Genomic DNA, 25144 nt, shown 5'->3' on the forward strand with positions numbered 1-25144 from the left:
TGCATTCAAAAAAGTTTAAAATTTTTATTTTTCAACTAAAAACTGTATAAGAAAACCTTCTCATCGCTGACCGACTGACTACCTTGGGTATCCTAAAATCATTTTTTTCCTCACTGCACTTCAGTTGATCCCAGAATCCTTTATTTATACTCTCCAACGAATGCAAGTGGATATTATCGTCAATTTATTTCTTGTATTTTTCTAAATTATTATCGAAAGCTATTGCTTTAAAATACTACTTAACTCGGAAATTTGAGCTTTAATTTATTTATGCAGTGTGATTGCTTTATTATCAGTAATTCAAACATGGTTTTGAGGCTATGCAAGCGATTTTTAGCAACTTCAGCGCAGGCGCATTTGCCGTTGAGCTTATGGCTCTTGTGGCCATGGAGGCCAGCGCTGGTGGTGGTCAGATGGGTTCTTTAAAGTTTCTACGAGTTTTTAATTATTTTTTTTATTTTTTAAAATTTTCTTCAAAACAAAAAACCGAAACTAAACTTTTTCATGAAACAGAAACTTAATTCTCCACGCCATCTAACGAAATGCCTAAAACTAACGGAAAAGGATCCAAGAAAAACAATCGCACTGTCGCTTTAGGTAAGAGTTTCAAATTTTTCTTCCTTTACATTTCAAAAAATATAAATATCTGTCATTATTTTCCTTTTTCATACAATTTTCAATAAAATTTGGCGTTTTACGTAATAAATATGTCATACTGATCATGTATTAGTTCTAAAAGCTATGTAAACATTGATTTTGTCACTTCATATAAATACTTAAATACTTTATTATTTAATCAAACGATAATTTGTAGAATAAATATTCATTCCTAAACATCTGATGATTCCCAAGCGATCTCAGTTTAAAGTTTGCACAATTCTTAAATTTGTTTTTGTAGAAATGTGCTTAATATATTGCACAATCAACGAATATTTCCTTGCTAGTCCTGATTTTCGTGAATCAGGAAATTATCGACACATAATTATTAATAGCAAGGGAAGTGAGAGAAATCGTTTGTTGTAATTTGTTATTCTTTGCAAACCATGTTTTTTTTTTTTTCCCCCGGATAAAGAGTCATATAAGTTAAAATTTTATGCAACACAAGAGTAGGTTAAAGTTAATTATTAGAATTACAGACATACGTCTTGTAAAATTGTGCGAAAGTAATGTTTACGCCCTAGTCCTTTCTGCCACTGCTCTATTTGGGTGATTCTACGGTCACGTGTGGGACAATTTGTATGGAATTTTCCTCATAAGTTCATCTATACATAAATTAATAAGAGCAGGGAGTTAAAAATTTGTTGGCCCAGTGAAACTCTTTACACACATGCTTCATTTGGTTGCAAAATTTGTGACAGAACCGGTAATTAGGCACGGATACAGGGGAGGGAAATGGCCCCCTCCTGAAGCATGAAAGGGTGCCTACTAAATGGAGCACTCAGGGCCCAGGGCGGCCACTAATGTTTACCCCCCAAACTTTTATAGACATAAACAGTGAAGACATATTTATACATTATATTTTTAAAAAGCTATACTGATTAGATACTGTCACAAGCATTTCAAACAACAAATTCTGTTTTCAACAATTGCGGATGCGTGGAGAGACTGGAAGATTGCGACTCCCCTGAGAGTCAAACATATATGAATAACAAACTAAAATTTTGTAATTTTCCCCCTTTACAGCATTTTTTCAAATTAAAATTACGAATGAACTGCATTGTTTCAGATAAGGGCTCTTGCCTCGGGTAGTAAATTTAAACGTGGCTCCAAAACGAAGATCCAAAAGAATGCCATGACCTCCTTGATGAGACTAAAGAAAGCTTAAAATTGCAGTTTTAGGACTTTAATCTCGGAAAAATTTGCTGTTTAAACCACCAATCTTTTAAGGACCCAATTAAATCTCTGATTCACCCCTTCCACCTTAACTTCATCAAACATAGCCTGAAAATGTTGACTTTAAAATCCAAAATGTGTTTTTAGAGAACAGACCTTCTTAATGTAATCAAAATTTGCTTAATGACATTTTTCGTATTTCTTTTTTGAAATTTTTACGATGGAGGGCCCCGAAATCCTCTATTCCCAAACATTACTACCAAAGATAGTCTCAATTAGCATCTTTAGAGAGCCCCATAATCCCACCCCCCTCAGTTTGAAATTGACCTCAGTTTCAAAAAACAGTTTGTAAGGGCACACTAAACCCCAGCCCGCTCTTTGTCCCATCGTTATCAAACAATGTGTAAAAAACGATTTTCTAAAAAACTCTGTAGGAGAACTGCCTGGCTTATGTAACTTTTCACGGCGCTTGGGCATATACCCATCAATCGTCGAAGTGAGATGGACAAAAGTCTATAGTTGTATTTTTCTGATATTAATATCGAAAAATATCCGAAAGATCCACCAAAGCTTCCCAGTTTTGTTAACGTCATCAAAGATAGCATAAAATTGTGCTTTTAGAAATATCCACTTGAGAGCTCCAAAACTCTTCCTTCCCAAAAATAGCCTAAAATAGATTTTAGTTCCGAAAAATATTTCGGTTCAGAATAGTTTCACGTTTTCCCTATCATTTTCAAATATAGCAAAAAATAGGTTTTTGAAATAATCAGGGGTCTGTCCAGGATTTTTCACAGGGTCCGTTTTTTGTGAAAAATCAAATAATTTTGTGAAAAAGGAATTAATTTTGTGAAAAATCAAAAAATTTCGCAAAAAAAAAAACTTTTTTTTTTGTTAAAACGAAAGTTTAGAATTTAGAGATGGCACAAACAGCATCAATTAAACTTAAAGTTGAGTGTTTTCCTCTTCTACGTCGAGAAAATCATTCTGGATTTTTTTTCTGATATTTGGCGGGGGGAGGGGGGGCATCGCTCTTTCAAGTATCAATATTTATCTACCATTCTACATTATGTTAAATTATACTAGACATATTTCTGTACAGTACTTAAAATAATTGTAACAAAAATATAAATAAATAAAATAAAATTCAGAATAGGGTTCAGCATTTAACTTTTTGACCCAAGACACTCTTAAAAAGCACAGAATTTGGTTTAAACTTCTAAATTCCGTGATTTTAACAAAAATAAGAAGATATTTCAATTGTTTACCTCTTAACAAAGCGTAATAATCATTAAAAATTCGAATTCCCATAGCGGATGCAAAGAGATCGCAATTCTCAAAGTGAAGGCATCAAAAGTATAAAAACAGCTTGTAAAAGAAATATTTTTGATAAAATTATTTTAAAATTGCATTTTAGAGTCCTATAATAAACATATCATTAATATCTGTGGACACAGTTGACTCAAAAAATAAAATAAAATAAACTATTTATTTAGCATTTTAAGTTTTGACTCATAACAGAAAATGGAATTTTGCTTTAAAAACTTGAAATGAGAGTTCTAACAGAAATAAAGAGACTTTTCATTTATTTGAATCCTAATAAAGCGAAGCTAACTTGAAAAAAGAACAAAATGTGATTCTCATATCGGATGTTAAAAGATTGCATTTTTCAAAATGTAGACATCTAAAGAAAAAAATACGGTAATTAAAAGACTTTATTTAAAGTTAATCATCCTTGTTAGCATCGAAAAATCAAAACCCATATAATTTTCTCCCAAAATAACAATTAAACATCGCACCGCACCGTAAAAACGCAAATATTGACAAGCTGGCAAAATGATGAGAATATTTTCTAATCAAGTCATTATAAAGGTTCAACGCCAGACACTCAGTGGTGATAATTTTGAAGTTGGTAACACTATCTGAAGCGATCATATTTTTTCCTCACCCTTACTATCCCTTTGCAGTTCTAAGTTCATTTCGCAGATATAGATTATTATTGTTTATTAAATCATGAGCGGAGAAAAGTGCTTACCAATGCCTTTTCAGAAAAGTTTACAAAAACACTGCTGCTAATTAGCTGTGATAAAACAAACAACCATTATATTTATTTGGCAGTAGCCATTATTTATCGTTTGCAGGAGCATTCCAAGAGTGCCGATTTTTTTTTTTTTCAAAATTAGCCGATTTTGTATAAGGTGATCCCTCTAATTTGACTTTAAAAAAGGTTCCAAAAATTATCGGTTTATACACAGAAATATGCGTTATTTTGCTTTCAGATTTGCTCTTTCAATAAACAATTTGACAAATCCGATCTTGTTTATCAGAATTTTGTGAAGGGTCAGTTTTGTTTGATCGGGATTTTGTGAAAGGTCCGTTTTGTTTGATCGGAATTTTGTGAAAGGTCCGTTTTGGTTGATCGGATTTTTGTGAAGGGTCCGTTAACGGACCCAAATATCCTCTGGCCAGACCCCTGATAATAGTGCCTAGAAATTACCGGAGGAAAGTCGCCAGATCCCCTACCGTCACCAAAGACAGCCTAAATTTGCATTTTAAACTTCAATTTCGAAAACTTTCGATAGGAGATGATTGAATCTCCCTCCCTCTAGCAACGTCAACAAAGATAACCCAAAACTGCTTGTTTTAAACTTCAGTTTCGGAAAATTTTCGGGAAGAGAGCCGATATTTCCTAAGCTGCAGTCATAAAAAAAATAGCTATATAAAAATATTTTTAAAAATTGTCCCGTGTCCCAGGGAACTTCCATACGGGACGGCTAAAGTCCCGTATTCTAGCTACTAACAATATTTAACAAAACGAGACATTATTTGTGGAATAAAGAGCAATAAAAAATCATGTGGCAGCAAACGCAAAAATTATTTTCGTTTTAATTTGGTTTTGTTTTGGCGGCAGACTATGAGAAGCCGAATGATTGCTTCCTCTTGGAGCATTGACAAATGTAAATAAGAGTATATCTTTGCGCATACATCGTCAATAGCAATAAAAAATATTTTTATACTTTGATCGGCGACATTTTGTAAAGTTTAATGCTCAGTTTCGATTGCATTTTTCAGATTTATCATGAAAAGACGTTCTACGTAGGGAAACACCCCTTAAAAATACACCATATGCAGTAATTGCCCTCAACTTCAAAAATATCACCCCCCCCCCCTTTTCACTTCTAGAAACCTATCCCGTACTTACTGTTCCTAAATCTGGCAACCCTGGCCACTACACAAGAAATCGGATATTTTGTCCCACATGTGACAGCTCAATATTTTACGCCAAAATTAATATTTTAAAAGTGTAACAAACAAATATCTTTTTCCGAAGAAATCACACATACACATGCGATTTCTTAGGCTAAAAAAAATTAGGCTTATTAAATGTTTTGAAACTAAATATAGATCTGTCACATGTGGGACAAAATTTCTGCTTTTTCGTGGGATGGCCCATTTACTGTTTTTGTGTAAAGTACAGAATTGTTGGTTTTCAGTGTTCTGATCAGGGGTACAAGTTTTCAGCCTTTTGACAGATTTTCGTCTTTCTGAAAAAATATGAAACAAAGTGAGATGGAACAAAATAAAAGTTGAAAAGTAATAATTTGTGAATGAGTTAAATATAGAAAAAGTACAGACAAATGAACTTTTGTATTAAATTTGTATAATCATAATAAAGAACTACTATTTATTTCCTAATGAAAAAAATGAATTATTCTTGATTAACAGGGGTGCCCACTTAGGGGGGATCATGACGCAGACTTCATGCTATTGAAACTTTTAGGGAATGGGTGTTTTGAGGGGTATTTTCCTCATTTGGGGGGGGGGAGCTTTTGCTTTTGTGGAGGTCTTTGCAATATTTAGGGGGGTGCGCTTTGCTCTTAGGGGTTGTGGGCATCCCTGTGGTTAAAGTGAAGCAATTAGTTATAATTTTATTGTAGAATTCATTGTATTCAAAGTTCCAGTCTTAAAAATAAGTCCATTTAAGTGAAATTTTAGTTTTTACTTTTTGTGTAATAAATCAATCCACCCAGTAAAAAAAACATATTTTAAAATAAATCATTAATTTTTTTAACTCTGAAAAGTGAGGGGGCAAGGCCCCTTTGCTTTTGGAAGTGAAGCGTAGTTGCTCACCTGTACAAGTTGTCTATGGCTCTTTTTTTTTCTAATTGATATTAGCACTGTGTTACTCTCTAAGTATTTCAGTGAATGTGTTTGTGTATTTTTAGATGTAACTTTATCGGACTTTGCCGATTCCCCCGCTCGCACTGGTAGATTAAGAAAATCAGTGGGGACTGTTCTGAAACAAAAAGGTATGTAATTATTGATAAATTTTCCGAAAATTATGTCAAAATTCATACCTTTTGTTCCTATATTTATTGCTATATCAACTGATAGTGAGAAATGTGATCTATATATAGGGACTTTTCTAGAACAAAAATAATAGTTGTGTTTGAAGTTGCAAATTTTACTCTTGGTTTTCACCTCGTTGTAGAAATGCAATTTCTTTTCAATAGATTGTTGTATTTTTTATAACTTTTTTATGTGTCTAAAATGATTTTTTTTCTAATTTAGAGTTGTTGAGATATAATGGATTAGATAATTACATTTTTTCCTTCATATTTATTTTTAACTTACAATTTTTAATTTTCTTGACAATTGACATTTATCTTGGAAACTGTGGCATTACCTTGGTCTAAATTTTATCAAAATTACATTAGATTTTATATTCTTTATGTGATTTTTAGAAGATGACACTCTTTGGTTTGAGAAAGACCTAGAAGATTTTGAATTTTCAAAAGATACAAATGAATCTCAAAGTAAGTTTTTTGTTTTTTTGCTTGTATTTGTGCATAGTTTTAATGCACATATGTGTCATATTTCTCATGTTATTTAATTAGAATTTTTCCAAATCAAAGTGATTGCTAAGTTTTCGTTTTCATTAGCTGTTGTTCCTGCATCTGATTGGATTTTAAACATACAAGGTCAACCCAAAGAGAGAGAAAAATAATAAAGAAAAAAAAAAGTTTTTCAGCTTAAAATACAAATAATTAAGCTTAATTTTCATAAAAAAAAAAAAAAAAAAAAGAAAGAAAAAAGAAAACCTAAATTCATTTTTAATGTTATTTTTGAAAAAAAAAATTAAATTTAAATTATTTTTCTTTTATCCCCTCAATTTTATCTATTTTGGTATGTATTTATGCTGCTATATCATCGATTAAAATTTGGTTTAAATGAATCATATGCAGTTGAATTAAAAGTGATTTTACATCACATTGTTTGAGTTTTATGTGAATTAATACTTGAAATCAGGTGCATTTAAGAAATTTATTTTGATAGGGTCGAAATCTAATATGAGAACATTCCAAGTTTAAGCTTGAAAATGTTATAATTCTTATTCACAGTGAGTAGTATTAAATTTGTTTGAGAGGGAGCAAGACCTCTGCAGCACCCCCCTTAAATATGCCATTGCTTAAAATATAGGGTATGTTTGAATAGTGGAACTGGTTGCACTGGTGACTAACCAGAACACTAACCATTGATGTCATCAAATAAACCGACTACATAAACCAGTACCTTTATTTAAATTTACCCATGTTTGTGTAAATTTTAAAAACATCTATTTCATTTTTATAAATATAAATTACTGTATGTACTCGCACATAAATGAAGAAATTTAATCTTGAAAATGAGGTTAAAAGTTAGGGGGTCAACTTATACGCTGGCAGAATTTCCTAAATTTCCATGAAAAATTTTTGGAAAATGGCACTTAAAAACATGAATATTTTCCAGATTTTAGTCCACAACCCTTTTAAACAGACGCTGAACAACACATTCTGCTATAATTTTACAGTCTGTCTGTGAAATAAAAACTAAATAACTAGAGTAAAAGACCACCTAAGCAAAAAGTGAGAATTACCGTGTTCGTGAATTTTTCCAATAGTTGTGATAAAGATATAATGCTCATCTTCTTCTTTTTCTTTTAATTTTAAATAGTGTAATATGCCCCCCCCCCCCCCCCCATGGCTTAAAACTTTCTTGATATTAATTCAAAATAAACCCTCAAAATATTGTTACAGCAAAATTGAACCCCGTACAAAAATCTCTATTGCAGAATTGAACCCTTTTGTTCAATTCTGCAGTCAGTTTTTTTTTTTTTTTTTTTTTTTTTTTTTTGACCCAAAAATCTTTATTATATATCGTTTTCCTTTGCTTCGTAACACTGATATTCAAAAGCGGCGGGATAATGTTCCCAATTTTTTCAGAAAGTAGGGTCTAATCTTAAATGCGAGTTTTCTATTTTTTCCTGATTTTCCTCGTAAAAATAGAAGGATCAACTTATATACAAATATCTACAGGAATTTACAATTTGAGTTTCTATGCTGTCTTTAAAAACAAGAAGAAAATCCAAATTTAATCCAAAAAAAAATTAATGAATAAATAAATGAAACAATTCAATCGGACATTTTTTATTTTTTTCAAGAAAATCAATGATTTTTTTACACTTTGTACCTACATTAAATGTCCTTTGAAACTTGCAGAAAAGCCATCACGATCCAAAGTAAAGCCGGAAGAACTTGATAAAAGACCAGGAAATGTCTATCCAATTGATGTATGGTTTCTCATTAGTGGATTCGTCAGACCTGAAGACGTAAAAATATTTGCTTCTATATGTAAAGATTCATATTTGGTTTCTAGGACGTACTCATTTTGGATAAAAATGTACAAAAGGTAAGATGAAGAATTTATATACACTGCAAATGATCTAAGTTGCTAAATAAGATATTCATATGAATAAAAATTAATATCTGTTCGCGTCTGTCTGTCTACCTGAACATTGAACTTCTTGAGAATCACTGCGAGTCAAGATTCAAACCAGGTACCAATTGATTCGAAATTTTCCAAAGAAAACAATAAGACCAATCTCGTAATTGTACGACTTTAATTAGCGGAGATGGATCATTCTATGAAAAATGAGCTTTTTCTGGTCCAGGGTGGTTGAGTTCAAAAATATTTATTTTCAAACACCTTTTTATGATATTTAGAAAAGTATAACAAATTTTGAAAATGATCAATACAAATTAATAATGTTATAATTTTTTTTAATTGTTTTTTTAACTTAACAGAGGGATACTTGTATGCATGCCTCCGTTACATGTCTCAACACATTTCCTCCCATGTACTTTTTCATTTATTTACTCAATACAAAAAATATAACAGATTTAATAGTGAAATTTGATTCATTTTATGTTTTTTTAATAGTTTAAAAGAATTATGTTATAAAATAAAAAAATATATCGCATTCATAATCTTTTGAATCACTGTAACAGTCTTTCTTGTATCCTCCGTTCAGGATTTAATTAAGTATTAGGATTTCCTGTAGACGGCAGTATTGGCGGCTTTTTACAGAGGTTTAGAATTACATGTTAGCCCTTTTCAACTCTGGGTCTTCATAGTGAAGCTAAACAACTTAGTGTGAAAGAATTTCAACATTATTCTTTTTGAAGTCAACTAGGTCCTTAACTTTGTGTATCCTCAATTCTTGATTTAAAAAGGAAATAATTGTTTGTGTACAAAAAAAAAAAAAAAAAAAAAAAGTTATAGTTAAAATTGAATTACTTTTTTTTGGTAAATTCTAAATAGCATGTTGCATTAACTCTAAATCAACACAATTTGCATAGCAAAACATAAGTATTTGTATCCTCCATATATGAATCCTCCATTACAGTATAGATGTAATGGAGGATTACAATCAGAAATGGAGCATACAACTTTTTTTTTAAATTCATTGTAAGAAAGATGTGTAAATTTTAATTAGTTCAAATCGTGTTCCTCATATAATATGCTAGTTTATTTAAATGAAAAGTTTTAAAATAACATTTAAAATATATATTTACTATCCGTTACCCTCCGTTCAAGTCCAAAATTTTAGCTACAAAAGAAAGTTATAAAATAATCAATAAAAATGTGACTAACTATGTGAGAGTAAAAAAGGTGCCTAAAATGAGCAATATAAATTAACTTTTTTTTTTTCATAAATTATTCCAACTTCAAAAACCTACGTGTTTTGTATAATGACCCAGATATTAATTAAAACGTTAATTAACATTACGTTATTCAGAAATTTTTATTTTTTTTCTTGTTGCCATTTTGCATGAGAACAAATAAAATTCTAATAATTGTTTCAAAACAGAATGTTTTGGCTGCTGTCCAAATCTTAAAACAACATTTTCATTTAGAATTTTATTTTAAATTAGTTTAATTCATCTTTCATTCTGATATATAAGTCCTAAAACTGCTCTTGAAAGCAATTTTTTCATTTAGAAATTTACTTTAAATTAGCTTTGTTTCTCTTTTATTTTAAGCAATGATTTCTGTTTCTTTCTGTTGCCATTTTACATTTGTGTTAATAAATAACATTTTAACAATTTTTTCAGTGGGACTGATGTAATCAAAACAACTAAACGTGTAATTGGTTGCTCTATTTGGACATAACCTTATTTTTCGTCTGCCCTTTTTTATTTTCTACAGCCTACGTTTTTAACTCTTTTCAGCATATCAAAGTTATTTCTTCAGTTATGTTTATTTATTGTAGTGTAAGTTTATCATTACCAATCTCATATTTTGGTAAATTTAGGATGTGCAGCTAATTATGTTTATTTTCTTGGACTTGTTCCCTTCACATGGGTGAATTTTCGAATTATAATAACTTTTTTCCTTCCAGTTTTTACTTTTAAAAAACATTTTGTACAGTGAAAAGAACACGTCAAATTAAGATTGTTAGGATTTCTTTAAATGAAACAGAGTTGAACAAAAAAGTTTGCTTTTAATCATTTTAACTAAAGCTTAATTGGAATCTGATGACTTGGTATTAAATTAATGCATATTGGTATTTTTTAAGTCTTGATGCATTAGTTCATGTTATCAACCAAGCAATATGTGTCATTTTATGTAAAAAACTGATTGTTATTGTACATAAATATTTCAGATATAGTCTATCAGATATAATTCAGTTTAACGTGAGCGCAGATTATAGTTGATAATGCATATATTTTCATCTTTTGTGCTGATTAAAAATACTCATAACTTGTATATTTTATAACTATTATTAGCATTGGGATTTTTGCCAAAAATATGTTTTACTGGTGTTTTTCAAACCCTGCATTACGCGCATTTATTTATTCCTTAACGCATTAGAAACTGATGTCAGAGTGCTACAAAAACATCAACTGGACAGTTCTTTAGTTTTTGGGGGAGCGGGTGCAATGCCGAGCATGCAACTAGTCATACTAATAAATTTCGTAATTAATCCGTGTCAAGTTTCCAAAATAAAATAAAAAAAGTTTTAACAATTAAATTAGTATATGTTCAGCTTTGTGCCGAAACTGTACGTTCAATGACAGTGCATGCAACAAAAAATTACAATGCATACATTCAAGGTACTCTAGACAAGTTTTGTATTGATAAAAAATTCCTTGTAACTCAGCAAGTATATAGCAGGTATTTTGAAATTTTGTGCGACATTGGTTATTCACAGTTCAATGGAAAGATTTAAAGGGCGTAAATTTAATACTTATAGTTAAGAGGGTTATAGGGTCTGTTGGGGTAATTTGGGTATAAGTTATATTTTATTGAATAAAATAAAAACTACTCATTTGATACCCCTACAAATATTCACTGTTATAAACATCATTGTTACCTATGAACATATGCTGAAAAATGTTGCCAACACATATTTCAAAATTGATAAAAAATAAATTCAACTTTTCGAAGATGTCAATGCTATGCAAACCAACTTCCAAACAGGGCTGCTAACTAATCTGCCACTCTATGTTTTCAAAGTTTAGGTATGTAGACATATTTTACATGTGACATTACATATGTTTACTTTAATTTGGTATTAAATTGAAACCTTGAACATAATTAGTTTTTGTGTAATTAATGGTTTAAAAACATATGGGAATTTGAGTATACATTACATTTTACCAATCAGAAGGACAAATAATAGTTTTATTGAACTACAAACATAGGCGTGTACAATATGCATCCTCACTACCCAAGGTAATATATGCTAAAAAATGAAATGGAAGGTTGTTTAAATTTGCTTAAATGTTCTGTTACAAAAAAATACTTCCCGTCCATTAACAGTTTGTCATATTGAACTATTTTTAGCCTAAAATCCATCTTATTTCTCAAAAAAGTTAGTATTCATACTATGCAATTATTTATATTGTACCTACATTCAACCTGAGTTTAAAAACATTTAGTAGGGTTGTTATTAAAACAATGCTTTGCACTTTAACCATTACTATACCCAAATTCCTCTATCCATGGGGTAATTTGGGTATAGTGAAACTTATGTTTGCCATTTATATGCAAACTAGAAAGTCCCCCTTCATGGTATGACGGGTGAAAATTTGCTTCTATGTACATTTGAATTCAGTGATTGCCTGTTTGGTGATGATTTGGTAGTTTAAGTTATATTTGGTAGTTTAACTCCAGTGGATTAAACATTAACTCCAGTAGATAGCGATCATTGTTGACCCACTTTTACATTTCTTTATTCTCCTAAAATGACAGTCTTACAAGTAAAACAGTTAAGTCACCGGATGGAGTTCAGTCTTGTCACGATAAAGCATTTCCCTTCATGTTAAACATTACCAAAACATATTATCAAATTATCATGCCGTGGCGCGAGTTTCATTGTTGAAACACGCGGGTTACTTTATCATTGTCATTATGTATAAGGGAATGGGTCTATTAACATGTAATTTGTAGTAATAATTCTGGAAAGTTATAATGCTAAGCTGAAACAAAAAAAAGAAAAAAATATGTATATAAAAATTTATTACAGTACCGGAAAGTTCAAAGTAGGTCATTTTTATACCCAAATTACCCCGACAGGCCCTATAGTGGGATCTGCTTGACTTTAAACAAGCTCTCATTTATGAGATTCTGAATTTAATGGGGAAAATGCAGTTTTGTGATTGGTATAATGTTATAAATGTATAGAAATGTATCCTTTTTATGAGCAATGATTTTACTTTTTTCAGATTTAAGAAGGGAGATAAATATGAAAATGTGATGTAGTTACAGAAAAGGGGGAGGAAAAATTTGTTTTAAATTAAAAACATGCAGTATCTAATCCTTCTTTAAAATTGCAACCTACAAGTGACTAGTCTCTTGAAAGAGAAAACTGTAATTTAAACACAGGTAGAAAACATGTAGAATCATTACAAAATCTTGAACAATAATTTTGAAACTTTTAGCCAATTTTTAAAGCAATGAGAAAAAAAAAGAAGATGAAACATTTGATCCATTAACCCATTTGCAGTCCTATATCGGACAATGTCTCCCTCATGTTGAAACTGCCATATAATTAAATGGAACTCAAAAGTTTTAGTTTTTTGTACAACAGAAACCAAATGCAACAAATTTTCGTTAAGTCAAACCAGTGGCTGGAAGTAGCGCGCTACAAGTAGCAACGCTACTGTAGTAGCTACATTCTTTAGTAGTTTGTAGTGTAGCGCACTACTTTTCAAAAAAAGTAGTGTAGCGAGTAGTTTGATACAAAAAAAGTAGTTTGTAGCGATTTCTGGAAACTACTTTAAAATAAAATTTCAAAAAAAAAAGGAAAAAACGAGGTTTCAAACAAATCTGACTGGTGCAAGTCTTACGCGAGGTAAAACTTGTACCAATCAGATTCGAAAGACTCTAAAACATACGAGCTGACGTCAGATTAACACCATACGTTCTATCTGTTTGACGACATTAGCTTGTTTAGCATCGAAATTTCCACATTTCCCCAATAGTCACATTGAATGGCTTAAGAAGAAAAGAATAAGCGATAACTGTCAATGTAGTACCCCCGTTTCATGGCCGCCCATATAGGGGGCAAGTGGGGGCTCATGCCCTACCCCTTTTAGAAATTAGAACTTCCTTGCTTCTAGTACTTTTTTCTTAGCAAAACTGTAAAAACATTTCTTCTCCAGCCATTATAAATAAGGTATTAAAAATGTCAAATTTTAATAGTTCTAATCTGTACGGAAATCAGTTTCCATGTGAACATCTCCTGCTAAACCATGGGGAAAATATCTGACCCTCCCCCCCTTAAAACTTTGCATAATGGCGCCCATGCCACGTTTCTGTTTTCTGGTAAATGAGAATGTCCCGTGGATGAACATTTTAGATGTCAATGAGATTATTGTGCCAATATCCACTCCACCTAGTATGGAAGCTACTGTAAATGCTATGGAAGAGGATGATATTGAACTGTCTTTTGGCCGCCTAACAACAAATATTACAGTGTTACAGAAATGTATGATCACGGAAATTTTTCCATTTCTTGCAAATATGCTCGTCGAGCAAAAAGCTCTCGGTATCCATGTCAGATGTCATCTGCATATACGGTCGAATCTCAACTTACGTGAGGGTTGCGTTCCAAGACTCCTAGCGTAGGTTGAAATTTCGCGTTGTGGAAAAGGTGGGAAAATATACGATTTTTTATGAGCATACCAATAATTCTGAGACATTTGAAAACATCCCTCAAATTCTTTTTACCCATTTCTTAACCTCCTATTACCAAATTTAGACATAGAGAACAGAATCTTCACTGTATTTTTTGTTTTGAAAAGCTGTGTTATTGAATAAAAATACTGTTAAGTTGCACAAAAATCAGTGGGAGATAATGGCATAAAATGAAACAGTGCAGTGCGTATAGTACGTAGCAATAAAAAAATGAAACACTGCAATAATTCTGTACAATAGAATATATTCGACATACTTTTTAGTTGTTCAAGTATATCTAAAATATTTACATTTCTTCAGTTGTCAGAGATTTCTATTTTTCCTTCCATTTTCAAACTTTAGATAAACAGCCGCCTATGTGAAATTATGTTTCATCAAATTCATATTCAGAATGAAAAAGATGCGTAGTGGCGATTTGTAAATTAACAAAGTGATGTTTCGTTTGAGGAACTTCCACTTTCAGTGAATCTAAAGGGAAAGTTCATTCACGAAGCTAATATTTAGTAGCCAGTAAAGAAGGTGATACTTAAGCCCCGTGATTCCCACTCAAAAACTTTCGTGTTATGAGGTGAGGAATTCGCATTAGCTCCAAAATTCATTACTCGAGAAAAGCTCGCAAAATATACATTTCGTGTAAATAGAATCGCGCTGTTGCGCGAGTCCATTGTAGTTTAAAATTCCACATTGAAATAAAGTAAGCATTCTTAGTTATGTTTTTTACTTAGATGTCCTCATATATATATATATGTATATGTATATATATATATATGTATATATATATATATTTATATATATACTAGCGAATGATCGAGTAACGCTCCTGACGTCATCAACAATGAAACGCACGCCACGGCATGATAATTTGAAAATATTTTTTGGTAAGGGGGGTCAACTATGAACGCTATCTACTGGAGTTTAGGTTTAATCCACTGGAATTACGGTTACAATTTCAACTATCGAAATATCACCAAACAGGCAATGGCTTTGTTCAAATGTAGAAGCAACTTTTCTACTATTTGAGTGTTGGATATATTAACATGATACAAGTCAATTATTAAATAATGTAAGTTTTTGAGGTTATTCGGTGAAATTGAAAAAATGCTTTTATTTCATTTTATGAGTGGCGTAAGAAAGGAGATGGTGTTTTGGTCCAGGCCTCTAGCTAGAAGCTCAAAATCAATTTATCAGTTCCAGCAAAAAAAAAAAATCCTATAAAATTAACTGATATAATGAAAATAAAAGTTTTTCTCTTTTGTTTCAAATATGTTTTTCATCATCTAAATCAATTTTATGTACATGTACGTCTTTATAAAATTTAAAACAAATTATGACTGCATCTATTTACGTTTTCAAGTGACCGCGTTGCACTTCTTGAATGAAATATTCACTGTCAGGAAAGGATTAAAAATTTTAAGGTTGAATTCCTTTCACTTTTAAATCCTTTCCTGCAGCGAATATGCGTAAAAATCGTTACAAATATTTGAATGACAAATTAGCTCAGCAAGCGAAGGAAAGAATAAATAATTTTTGGTAATGTACTATGTTCAAATGATTTAGTTTACTAATCTAAATCATTTTATAAAATTTTTTGTTCAATCCTCAAACGGTGTATAAGTGAATGCTTTTTATTTATTTATTTTTTTAAAAGTAACTAAAAAGTAGATTAGTAGCGACTACTTTTTAAAAGTAGTTTGTAGTTGCTACATTTTGAAAAAAGTAGTTGTAGTTGTAGTAAACTACATTAATGCTAAAGTAGTTGCAGTTCGCTACAAAATATTATGTAGTTTTTCCGACCACTGAGTCAAACATTTGAATTCAGTTAACTATTTTTTAACTTCACACTAACAGGCCCGGATCTAGACAATTTGGGCTCCCACGCAACAAAATCTGTAGGGCTCCTCCTTATAGGCCAGCATTGTATATTTGCAACGTTAATAACTCTTAGTGATAGATTTTTTTTTTTTCAATTTCCTGGGCTGTGAGGCCCCTTTAAGGACGCTTTCTCCCCCGCACAGTGGGTACGCCGATGCAGACCTGCACAATAAAGACTACGTAGCAGCAATTCACTTCAGTTATTCCTTACACCTTTATTTATTTGTTAAGTTTGAATTTGATGAAGCTTACATTCACAGTTAATAGACATTGATCTGTGTCCCCTTCTTCTCATTAAATAGGGGTTGCACTTTATGTCCCTACTACTCTTTAGCTTTTTATACTCTTTTTGAAAGTCAGGGTTTGTATGCACCGGGAAAACCTGCAATTGTCAGGGAAAATGACATAGTTAAAAATGTCAGGGAATTTTCCAATTTTGCCCCAAAAATCATGGGACAGGGGAGCGTCTCGGCCGCCAAAAAAACCAAATTTCAGACCCCAACAAAAGCAAATCTGCCGCCAAGAAAGACGAAAGAAAATAAACGCGACTAAGTACAGTTTACACGACAGAACAAGTTGGGGTTTTTCACCCCTCTGTATCACAGCCCCATGAAGGCCCAGGGGTGCCCCCCCCCCCCTCCTTCCCAAAAAAATATATTATCCCGCTTTCGAATTGGGTTAAACATAACAGTTTTTAGAGTGTTTAATTTCCAGTCAAATTCATGGGGGTGTGGAGAGGGGTGGGGGTAGCGCTGACAAATACCATTTGAACTGAAATATTGTTGAATTTTTTCGCCTCGCCTTCCCAAAATTTAATACGTGGACCTTGAGTAAACAAGTTTTGGAGACCCCTGAGTTTTATTATACCTTATTTTTATTTTTATTTTATTTTTTTTCAAACGTAAGAACAACAACAAGGAGATTGAATTCAACTTTCTGGTTTGGGATTGAGTCATTACTAGACGTATACAATATAAACTTTTAAACAGAAATGTAATAGCCACTTGCCTAGCTAGGGGGTTCGGGGGGTTCTCCTCCAGAAAAGTTTTGAAATTGTAGTTTTAAAACCACAGTTTTAGACGATCTCTGGTGATGTTAGGTGGATAAAAGGTTCAGCGGCCCGTTCCCGGTAATTTTTCAATATTGAAACTTTGAAAATGCAATTGTAGATAGTGTACCGTTGTGTTAGGGAGAAGGGACAGGTTCAGGGACTCTCCTCGTATAAGATTTCAAAATTGAAGTTCTAAAAATGCAGTTTTAGACAATCTGGTTATGTTAGGAAAAAAAAAAATTCGGGGGCTCGCCCTCGTAAAATTGTCATGATTAAAGTCTTAAAAACGCTATTTTAGGCTATCTATGGCAGTTTTCTAAAATTGATCCTCTAAAATTGCAATTGTAGCCGACCTTTGTGACGTTAAGAAAAAGAGTTTTCGAAAGCTCTCCCAGTATTTTCTCGAGAAGTTGAAGCCCTGAAAATCAAATTTCAGAGCGTCTTTAATAATGTTGATGAGAGAGAGGGAAGGGAGAGGGGCACTCCACTTAAACTTTCGAACTTGTAGCTTTAAAAATGCTTTTTTGATATATCTTGATAATGTTAGTGAAAGGTGAATTTTGGTGCCATTCCCCCGGCAGTTTTTCGAAATTGATTCTCCAAAAAACGCAATTCTAGTATTGTCTTTGATTGTGTTATGGAGAGAGGGGGAATCAGGGGCTCTCTCCTATAAATTTTTTCAAAATTTCAGTTCTAGAAACACAGTTTTAGATGACTCTTGATGATAAAGAGGATGTTATTCAGGCGTTACAGTGGGGGGGGGGGGGGGGCTCTCCTGGAAGTTTTCCAAAATTGAAGTTGCATAGCCATAAAAGATGGATCAACACAAATACCCGTGACAGATCTTTTTCGGAAATCCTCAACAATGGATTCAGCTATTCAGCTCTCATTGAATATCATTACTCGAGAACCTTTGACGAATCAAATATCCTTCTATGTGTATCAGATATCGAAGAAAGTAAAAATGATTTACAAAAAATAATTAACCACCTTAAGAACAGACTGTTCTGCTTCCAACAGCGAAAACCAACATCACTGAAAGTTTTAATAAAAATCATCTAATGATAAATTGAAACAATCGGTTTAAAAATGGTAGAGAATATGATAGTAAAATAAAATGAAAAATTGTGCATAAATTTAAGCTAGTTTATGAAGAAAATCTAGTAATCGTCGATTGGAGGGATTAAAAATATTTTATTTGCAAACTTCAAAACTAGTTCTTAATGATTGTCAAGGTGCAAATGAATCAATGAAAGACGAGAGCATAGTGGTCAGAATTATTACAAACAATAAATAAAGGAGAGGAAAAACATTTTATTTTATTCATTTTTGATCTCTCTCCCTCTCATCACTCACACGTATTCATCATGCAGAATTGTTCTACTTTCAGAAAATTTATAACAAATTAAAATGAAAGCAAATCCTCTGATAATATTTGAAACGGACACCAACTCCATCCCGTCTCTGATGTTCCCTTTATTGAAAAAGAGACACGGTCATTAAATTTTGGAAAGACTACATGGAAAACGTATAATTTATGCATCTATTTCTTGTTGAATAAGTTAAAATATTTTTTCCTCCAAAAAATCGAAATTTTCATGTTCTTAAGAAAAGCGCCATAATCCCCCCCTCCCTGTGAAGACCCCCAGAGTTGATTTTTGGTACACTCAATCTCTAGTGGCCCCTGATGACGTAAACCAAAATACGATCCCCTGGACCATCAGGGGGCGGAGAAATTTAAGTTAGAAAATCCCTGTTCATCCCCGTTTTCACTTTTTTTAACAGAGCTACAGCCTAGACGAAAAACAAAATCAAGCTGTAATTTCGCACACACATTCCTTGTGCCCTACTGATGTGCCTTTGTGCCATTTGACCCCCTTCCCCCCATATTGTACTTTCCCGGGGTTCTGTCACTGCCCCCCGGGGACTATGGTAATGATTTTTGGTATGCATATTTTTGGGGGACCATTGAGTACATATACGAAAATTCAACCCCTAGGGACATAATGGGCCAGAGTAATGACAGTTTGAAAATCACTAATTTCCCCTAAATTTTTATGTATTTACTCTCAGCTCATAGGGTTTGTTAATCTCTGACTGAAATTGAAAGATTAGAACCAGGGTTGCCAGACTTAAGAACAGTAAATACGGGACAGGCTTCTAGGAGTGAAAGGGGGGGGGGGATTTCTGAAGTTGAGGGCAATTACTGGATATGGTGTATTTTTAACGGGTACTTTCCGTAGAAACTCCCTTCATGATAAATCTGAAAAATTCAAACGTAACAGAGCGTTAACCCTTACAAAATGTCGCCGAATTCAGTTTAAAGATCGTTTTCATTGCGGTTGAGGACGTATGCGCAGAAATATATTTCCAACATTAGTCATTAGTGAACGAGCAAAGAGGAAGCAATCATTCGGCTCCTTGTGTTCTGCCGCCAAAACAAAAACCAAATTAAAACGAAAATATTTTTTTTTGACTGCAACATGATTTTTTTATTGCTCATTTCACATTTTTTGTTTTACTTTATTTTTTGTCCTTAAAATAATGTCTCATTTTGTCAAATATTGTTATTAATTAAAATACGGGACTTTAGCAGTCCCGTATGGAAGTTCCCCGGGACACGGGACAATTTTTCAAAATACGGTACTGTCCCTTGAAATCCGGGACGTCTGGCAACCCTGGTTAGAACAGATCTAACAGTTATTCAAAAGTTGTATTAGGAAATGAAATTCAATCAAGACTAAAACAAATCCAACAGTTGCAACTAGACCTTAAATCGCGGATATCACAAATTTGCCACAGCAACTGCGCATACGTGCGGACTTAGCTCAGAGTAGAGAAAAATATTAATGAAAAAAATTAGAATGCATTCCCCCCCCCCCCCCCCAAGTTTTGCCTATACAAAATTTTCTTCCCCTCTGTTTTTCAGTCTTAATATATTTAAGGGGGGGGGGGATTTTAAATGTCAGCGCGAAACTGGGGTTAAACCATCAGAGTATTTTGCGTGACATATTATATGAAATTATACGCATATGAATATGATACATCTAATTTTATAATTGAAAGCAAAAAGTAGCACTTTTTTATTGGTTTGCTTATTTTCTAAATTAATGCATTTTTCACAAACATAACACATTATTAATTGAAAATATATGAAATACGTGTGTGGATATCCGTGTTTTACAGTAATTTGTTACACACAAAATTTTTGCCATTAATTTAATCAAGACTTTTAATGAGCTAAGTCCGCGTGCATCATGCGCAGTCGCTGTGGGAAATTTGGGATTTCCGTCATTTGACATTGAATGCAGTTGTATAGATCTTCTGACACATTCAAATTTAAAATATTTAATGACTTAGGTTTTTTTTTCGCTTGGTAATAACATGCGTTGTTTCGTCTTTATAATGAACTTTTAAACAAAACTGGGCATTAAACAAGACAAAGACCTCCAGCAAAAGAAATATAAATCTCCAAGCAATTAAAATTATCCCATAAAATGTAAAATAATGTATGATTTAAGAAAAAAAGTCATTCTATAAAAAGTGAAAAGCTTGATTAAAATAGCCCGCAAGCTCTAAAACATTTTAAAAAAACCTTCATGAAAATGTTGAATAATCCGTCAAATAAAGAAACTAATAGAATTTATAGTGAAGTTGTAAAATACTCGAAAACAATATAATTTAAAATATAGTATTTTATTATCCAAGAAGTTTTCTTTGCATCAGATAGGATACAATGATTGCAATAAAATTTAAACGGCCCAATTCTCGCAAAACGAATATAGAATTTAAATGGTCAGAAAATAACTTGACGTAAAATTAGGCTTGCCATTATTATTCCTTAAAAACACAAAACAGTGTTGTTTCAATTGAACATTTTCTGACTTGAAGTTCTCAATTCTAAAAATACAGACAAAGTAATAATATCAATGCAAAAAGTTGTGATATCTCATTAAAAACAACCCTGTTGTAAAAATTTCCCTTCCAAGAAAACCTTTAACTTTTCAGCACAAAAAAGAAAGCCTTCATCCTAAATCCAAAAACCCTCAGCCTTAAAAAGTTATGATATCTAGTTTGCTCAACAAGTATCTGCCAATCACTCCCAATAACAGCCCTTTCAAAAGTCGAGCGATGAAGTCTTCTGTGATAGAAATAAAGCATGCCCATAACCAAAGTACAGTCGACTCCCGCTACAACGCGATCCCACTTATGCGAAATGGCTTTAATGTTAGTTTTTCACGAGTAAAATTTTAGAGATGACGCGAATTAAGCTCTCACAACACGGAAATATTTTGAAAGGAACCACAGGTGTTAAGTGTCGGCTTTGTTATCAACTGCTAAATATTGGTTTTGTAAACTTCAAGTTCCCACACTGCACTAGTCTAAACATCGCTTTGATAGTGTGTATAAATAACTACTCCACATTTTTCATTTCTATTTTAAATTCTTAAGATTGTGAAGATGAAAAGGAAAAGAGAAAGTTTGTGATGATTTAAGAATGTTAAAGATTCTTGATACACTTGAACAACTAAAATGTGGATCGAAGGTAGCAGGACAATTAGATATGAGTGAATCTTCCATACATACAATGAAAAATCAGGCAAATTCGAACCGGGAAAGTCAAAAACTTAGTTTTAATATGAAACTTGCAGAGTGGCATCTAACCAAAATGCAAACAGTATGAACTTGGAAGCTGCTCTTGTATTGTGAATTATTAAGACCCTGGAAGAAGGGTGTTACCACAGATGGAAATGTTATAAAACTAAAGGTGAAGCACCTGTACTATTTAAAACTAAACTATTTAAAAATTTATTGGAATAACAATCTGAGATTGTGTAGTATAAATCATCTTCAATTCTTAAAAGTATTGTATCTACTGTACAGTACTATTATAGTGCAGTGCTTTATTATTACTTCATACTGTACCTACCATGCTGTTTTATGTCTTTCTCCCCCATTGATCACTGATTCTGTGCATTGTAACAGTATTTTTTGTTGAATAATGCAGATTTTTAAAAAATACAATAAAAATTCTGCTCTTCATGCAAGAAACTGTAATACATAGGTAAGAAATGGTCTAAAATAGTTTGAGGGGTGTTTGAAATCTCTAAAATAATTGGGTATGTTAATAAAAATTTCACGACGCAAAATTTCAACTTACATGATGGGTCTGGGAACACATCCCTTACGTAAGTCAAGACTCTACTGCTCATGTACTAACGAAAAAAAGGGAGTGCTTTATATACAGATTTTATTTTAAAGATGGGAGTAACTTAACGAAATCTATCACTTTTAATACCTTAAATTTTAATTACATTCTGCATTCAGGTGCCAGTAGTAACGGATGTTATGGATGTTTTGCTTATTCCCTCCAAATTTTTCATCACATTTTAGCTTTATTCTCAATTTCTCTAACTAAAGTTTTCCCAAACTTGGTAGGTACCCTGTAAGAAATTTGACGTAAAAAATGTTTTTGAATTTCACAATTTGCAGCGTATGAACTCATAAGTTATCTATGTTTAATATGACAGCAATTGTTTAATTTTTCAGGTTTTATGAACCACAACATCACCTTCCACAACGTCTTCAGCCCGAATGCATCGAGGGCTCTTTCTGCTTGAAAATGCATGTTGTACGTGCACTATTCCACATGTACCCCCTCTTCACGGGTCCCCTTTCAGGACACGTGCCATCTTCGGACGTTCATTCTTTGTCAAATCTTTGTTGCACATCCATGTGGCGGATACAAAAAAATGGAAAGTGGATTTTCCATTTCAAGTTCCAAATACTGTCATCAGACCCTCTCACACCTGTTTCATATGGGAATGAAATTCAAGATTTGTGGTTGAGCCAAGACTACAACCGCCAGAACTGTGAGAAGTATGTGAATCATAACCCCTATGAAGGAAGCAAGATTCTGAAAGTGTCTTGTTCCCACTTTGTTGCCATTCCACCCTGGGTCATGGGAAGCCGCTTGTCGGATGTGCGCATTAATTTGGCTCATGATATGAGGCGCCAGAAGCTGCAACTCACATTTTGTTTTTCCACCTATTGTCAGGCCACAAAAAATCCAGCATCGAGGGGAAGTGGCGTTTACGGCGATGTCGTGGAACTTGATTCAGTTGAAAATATTGCCATTTTGAATTGGTGGCATCCGCAATATCCTGTAGACCTCAAAAGTTTAATTTTCTTTGCTGGAGTGCAGAATAGGGGTACATTGGCTGCATTAAAGATTTGTTGCTATTGCAAACTATTTTCAATTTTGAATACTCTAGTTTATATGCTGCTATATTTGGTTTAAATTGGTTCTGGCATACATAAGGTGACCAGAATTTTTTTCCCACAAAACTGGATGTTTTAGAATTTTAGGCAGCTGTATGCTTATTACTATTTTTTGAAAAAATTACTGGTTCAGAACAGAAATGAACAGATTAAACAGAAAGGTACTGTAAATTTCAATAGACAGATTTATAATGAAACACATAGGCAATCACTATCAGTAATTAAACCTAATCCAAGAACTTAGACACTATGCGTTTTGTGTTTCCACCTCTCAGGTCAGAGTTGTTGGACGAAGTTGTTTTGAAAATAGCCAAAACACTTCCTTAAATTAGCCAAAAATAGCTGACATGTAAGAAATGCACCACCTTTTGATAATTTTAAAAGTTTCAATTGTATAAACGCACATCGATAAATATAACACATTCCCCTTATTTTTACTCACAAAATTTTTAAGGTGACATAATAAGTGCTACTTTGATCTCTTAATTTCTTAAATGTGCTTTATAAAAAAAGGTTAATTGGCTAATATTTGCCAAATGTGGTAACCATTTTCTTTACATACTGGTCTACTAATCACGTGGTAATACTTAGCTCGATTTGTTGCTATTGTTTTTTCACGAATGTGGCTAACTTGATCACTGCTCTAAGTTTTACCACCTGTACTCAAATTTCTTTCACTTTTTTTTTTCAATTCACTCGAGTAAGTTGCTGACTTTCAGAAAGCAGGACATTTCTGCATACTGACCCAATGTGCAAGGAAAATGGGATAGGCTGCCTGAAAACAGGACTGTCCCATTCTAAACGGGACGTATGGGTCACCTTAAGCATACATCATTTTCTCTTTTAGCGGACTTTAAATATTTTTTCTTTCAATTGGTGCATTTAGGACCCCATATTTGAAGAGATTTATTTACACTATGTTATATAATAACTGTTTATTTAGTAATATTCTTCATTTTAATGAACTCTTTCAGAAAATATTAGAAAGAAATGAAGGAGAAAAATAGTGTCTCAAATATGCCAGTTGAATAAAACATTTAACAAGATTAAAAGCTCTAATATAATACAAAATAATCTTCAAAATACATAATTTAAGCCATTAAGAGTTTAACTGCATTGTAAAAAAAAAAAAAATCTGTCTAAATGAAGCATTAAAAGCTTGTTTAAAATGTGACAGAATCCAATAAATTTATCAAGCCATAAAGAATTATTGTCAGATATGAACATTTTTTTCCCGAGTAAATAAGCAAACAAGTCACCAAGAGCCAATATGTACTCCTATTCTATTCTTACCATTTTCTTTGCAAAAATTAAAACATAAACCAAAAAAACATATTATACATCTAAGTCCAGTAATGCATTATAAATGCAACAAGCTAAAATAAAACACTGTATCAAATTTATGTGATCAGTAGATCACATATGTGGATCAAGTATTAAATTTGAAAAAGAAATTGATTTTTGTTATCATTTGTAGAGAAATATGTTGATATTTTAAGTAACCAGTGAATGTTCAAGACTGTAAAACAAGTTTTGAAAATGTGAAATATACAACTTAATAAACAACAAAATTTAACTGTTTAA

At 32.4% G+C, this 25144-nt stretch overlaps 1 protein-coding gene across 1 annotated transcript; it reads left to right on the forward strand.

Moving 5' to 3' along the window:
• The first annotated feature begins 359 nt into the window (after positions 1–359).
• Positions 360–25144, forward strand: LOC129220278 (putative transmembrane protein 183BP). The gene is made up of 5 exons (XM_054854664.1): positions 360–597; positions 6057–6140; positions 6576–6647; positions 8370–8559; positions 22829–25144. Exons 1-5 carry the CDS (start codon positions 543–545, stop codon positions 23577–23579), a joined length of 1152 nt encoding a protein of 383 aa, XP_054710639.1. The 5' UTR covers positions 360–542; the 3' UTR covers positions 23580–25144.

Source organism: Uloborus diversus, chromosome 4, assembly GCF_026930045.1.
Source record: "Uloborus diversus isolate 005 chromosome 4, Udiv.v.3.1, whole genome shotgun sequence".
Taxonomy (NCBI): Eukaryota; Metazoa; Arthropoda; class Arachnida; order Araneae; family Uloboridae; genus Uloborus; species Uloborus diversus.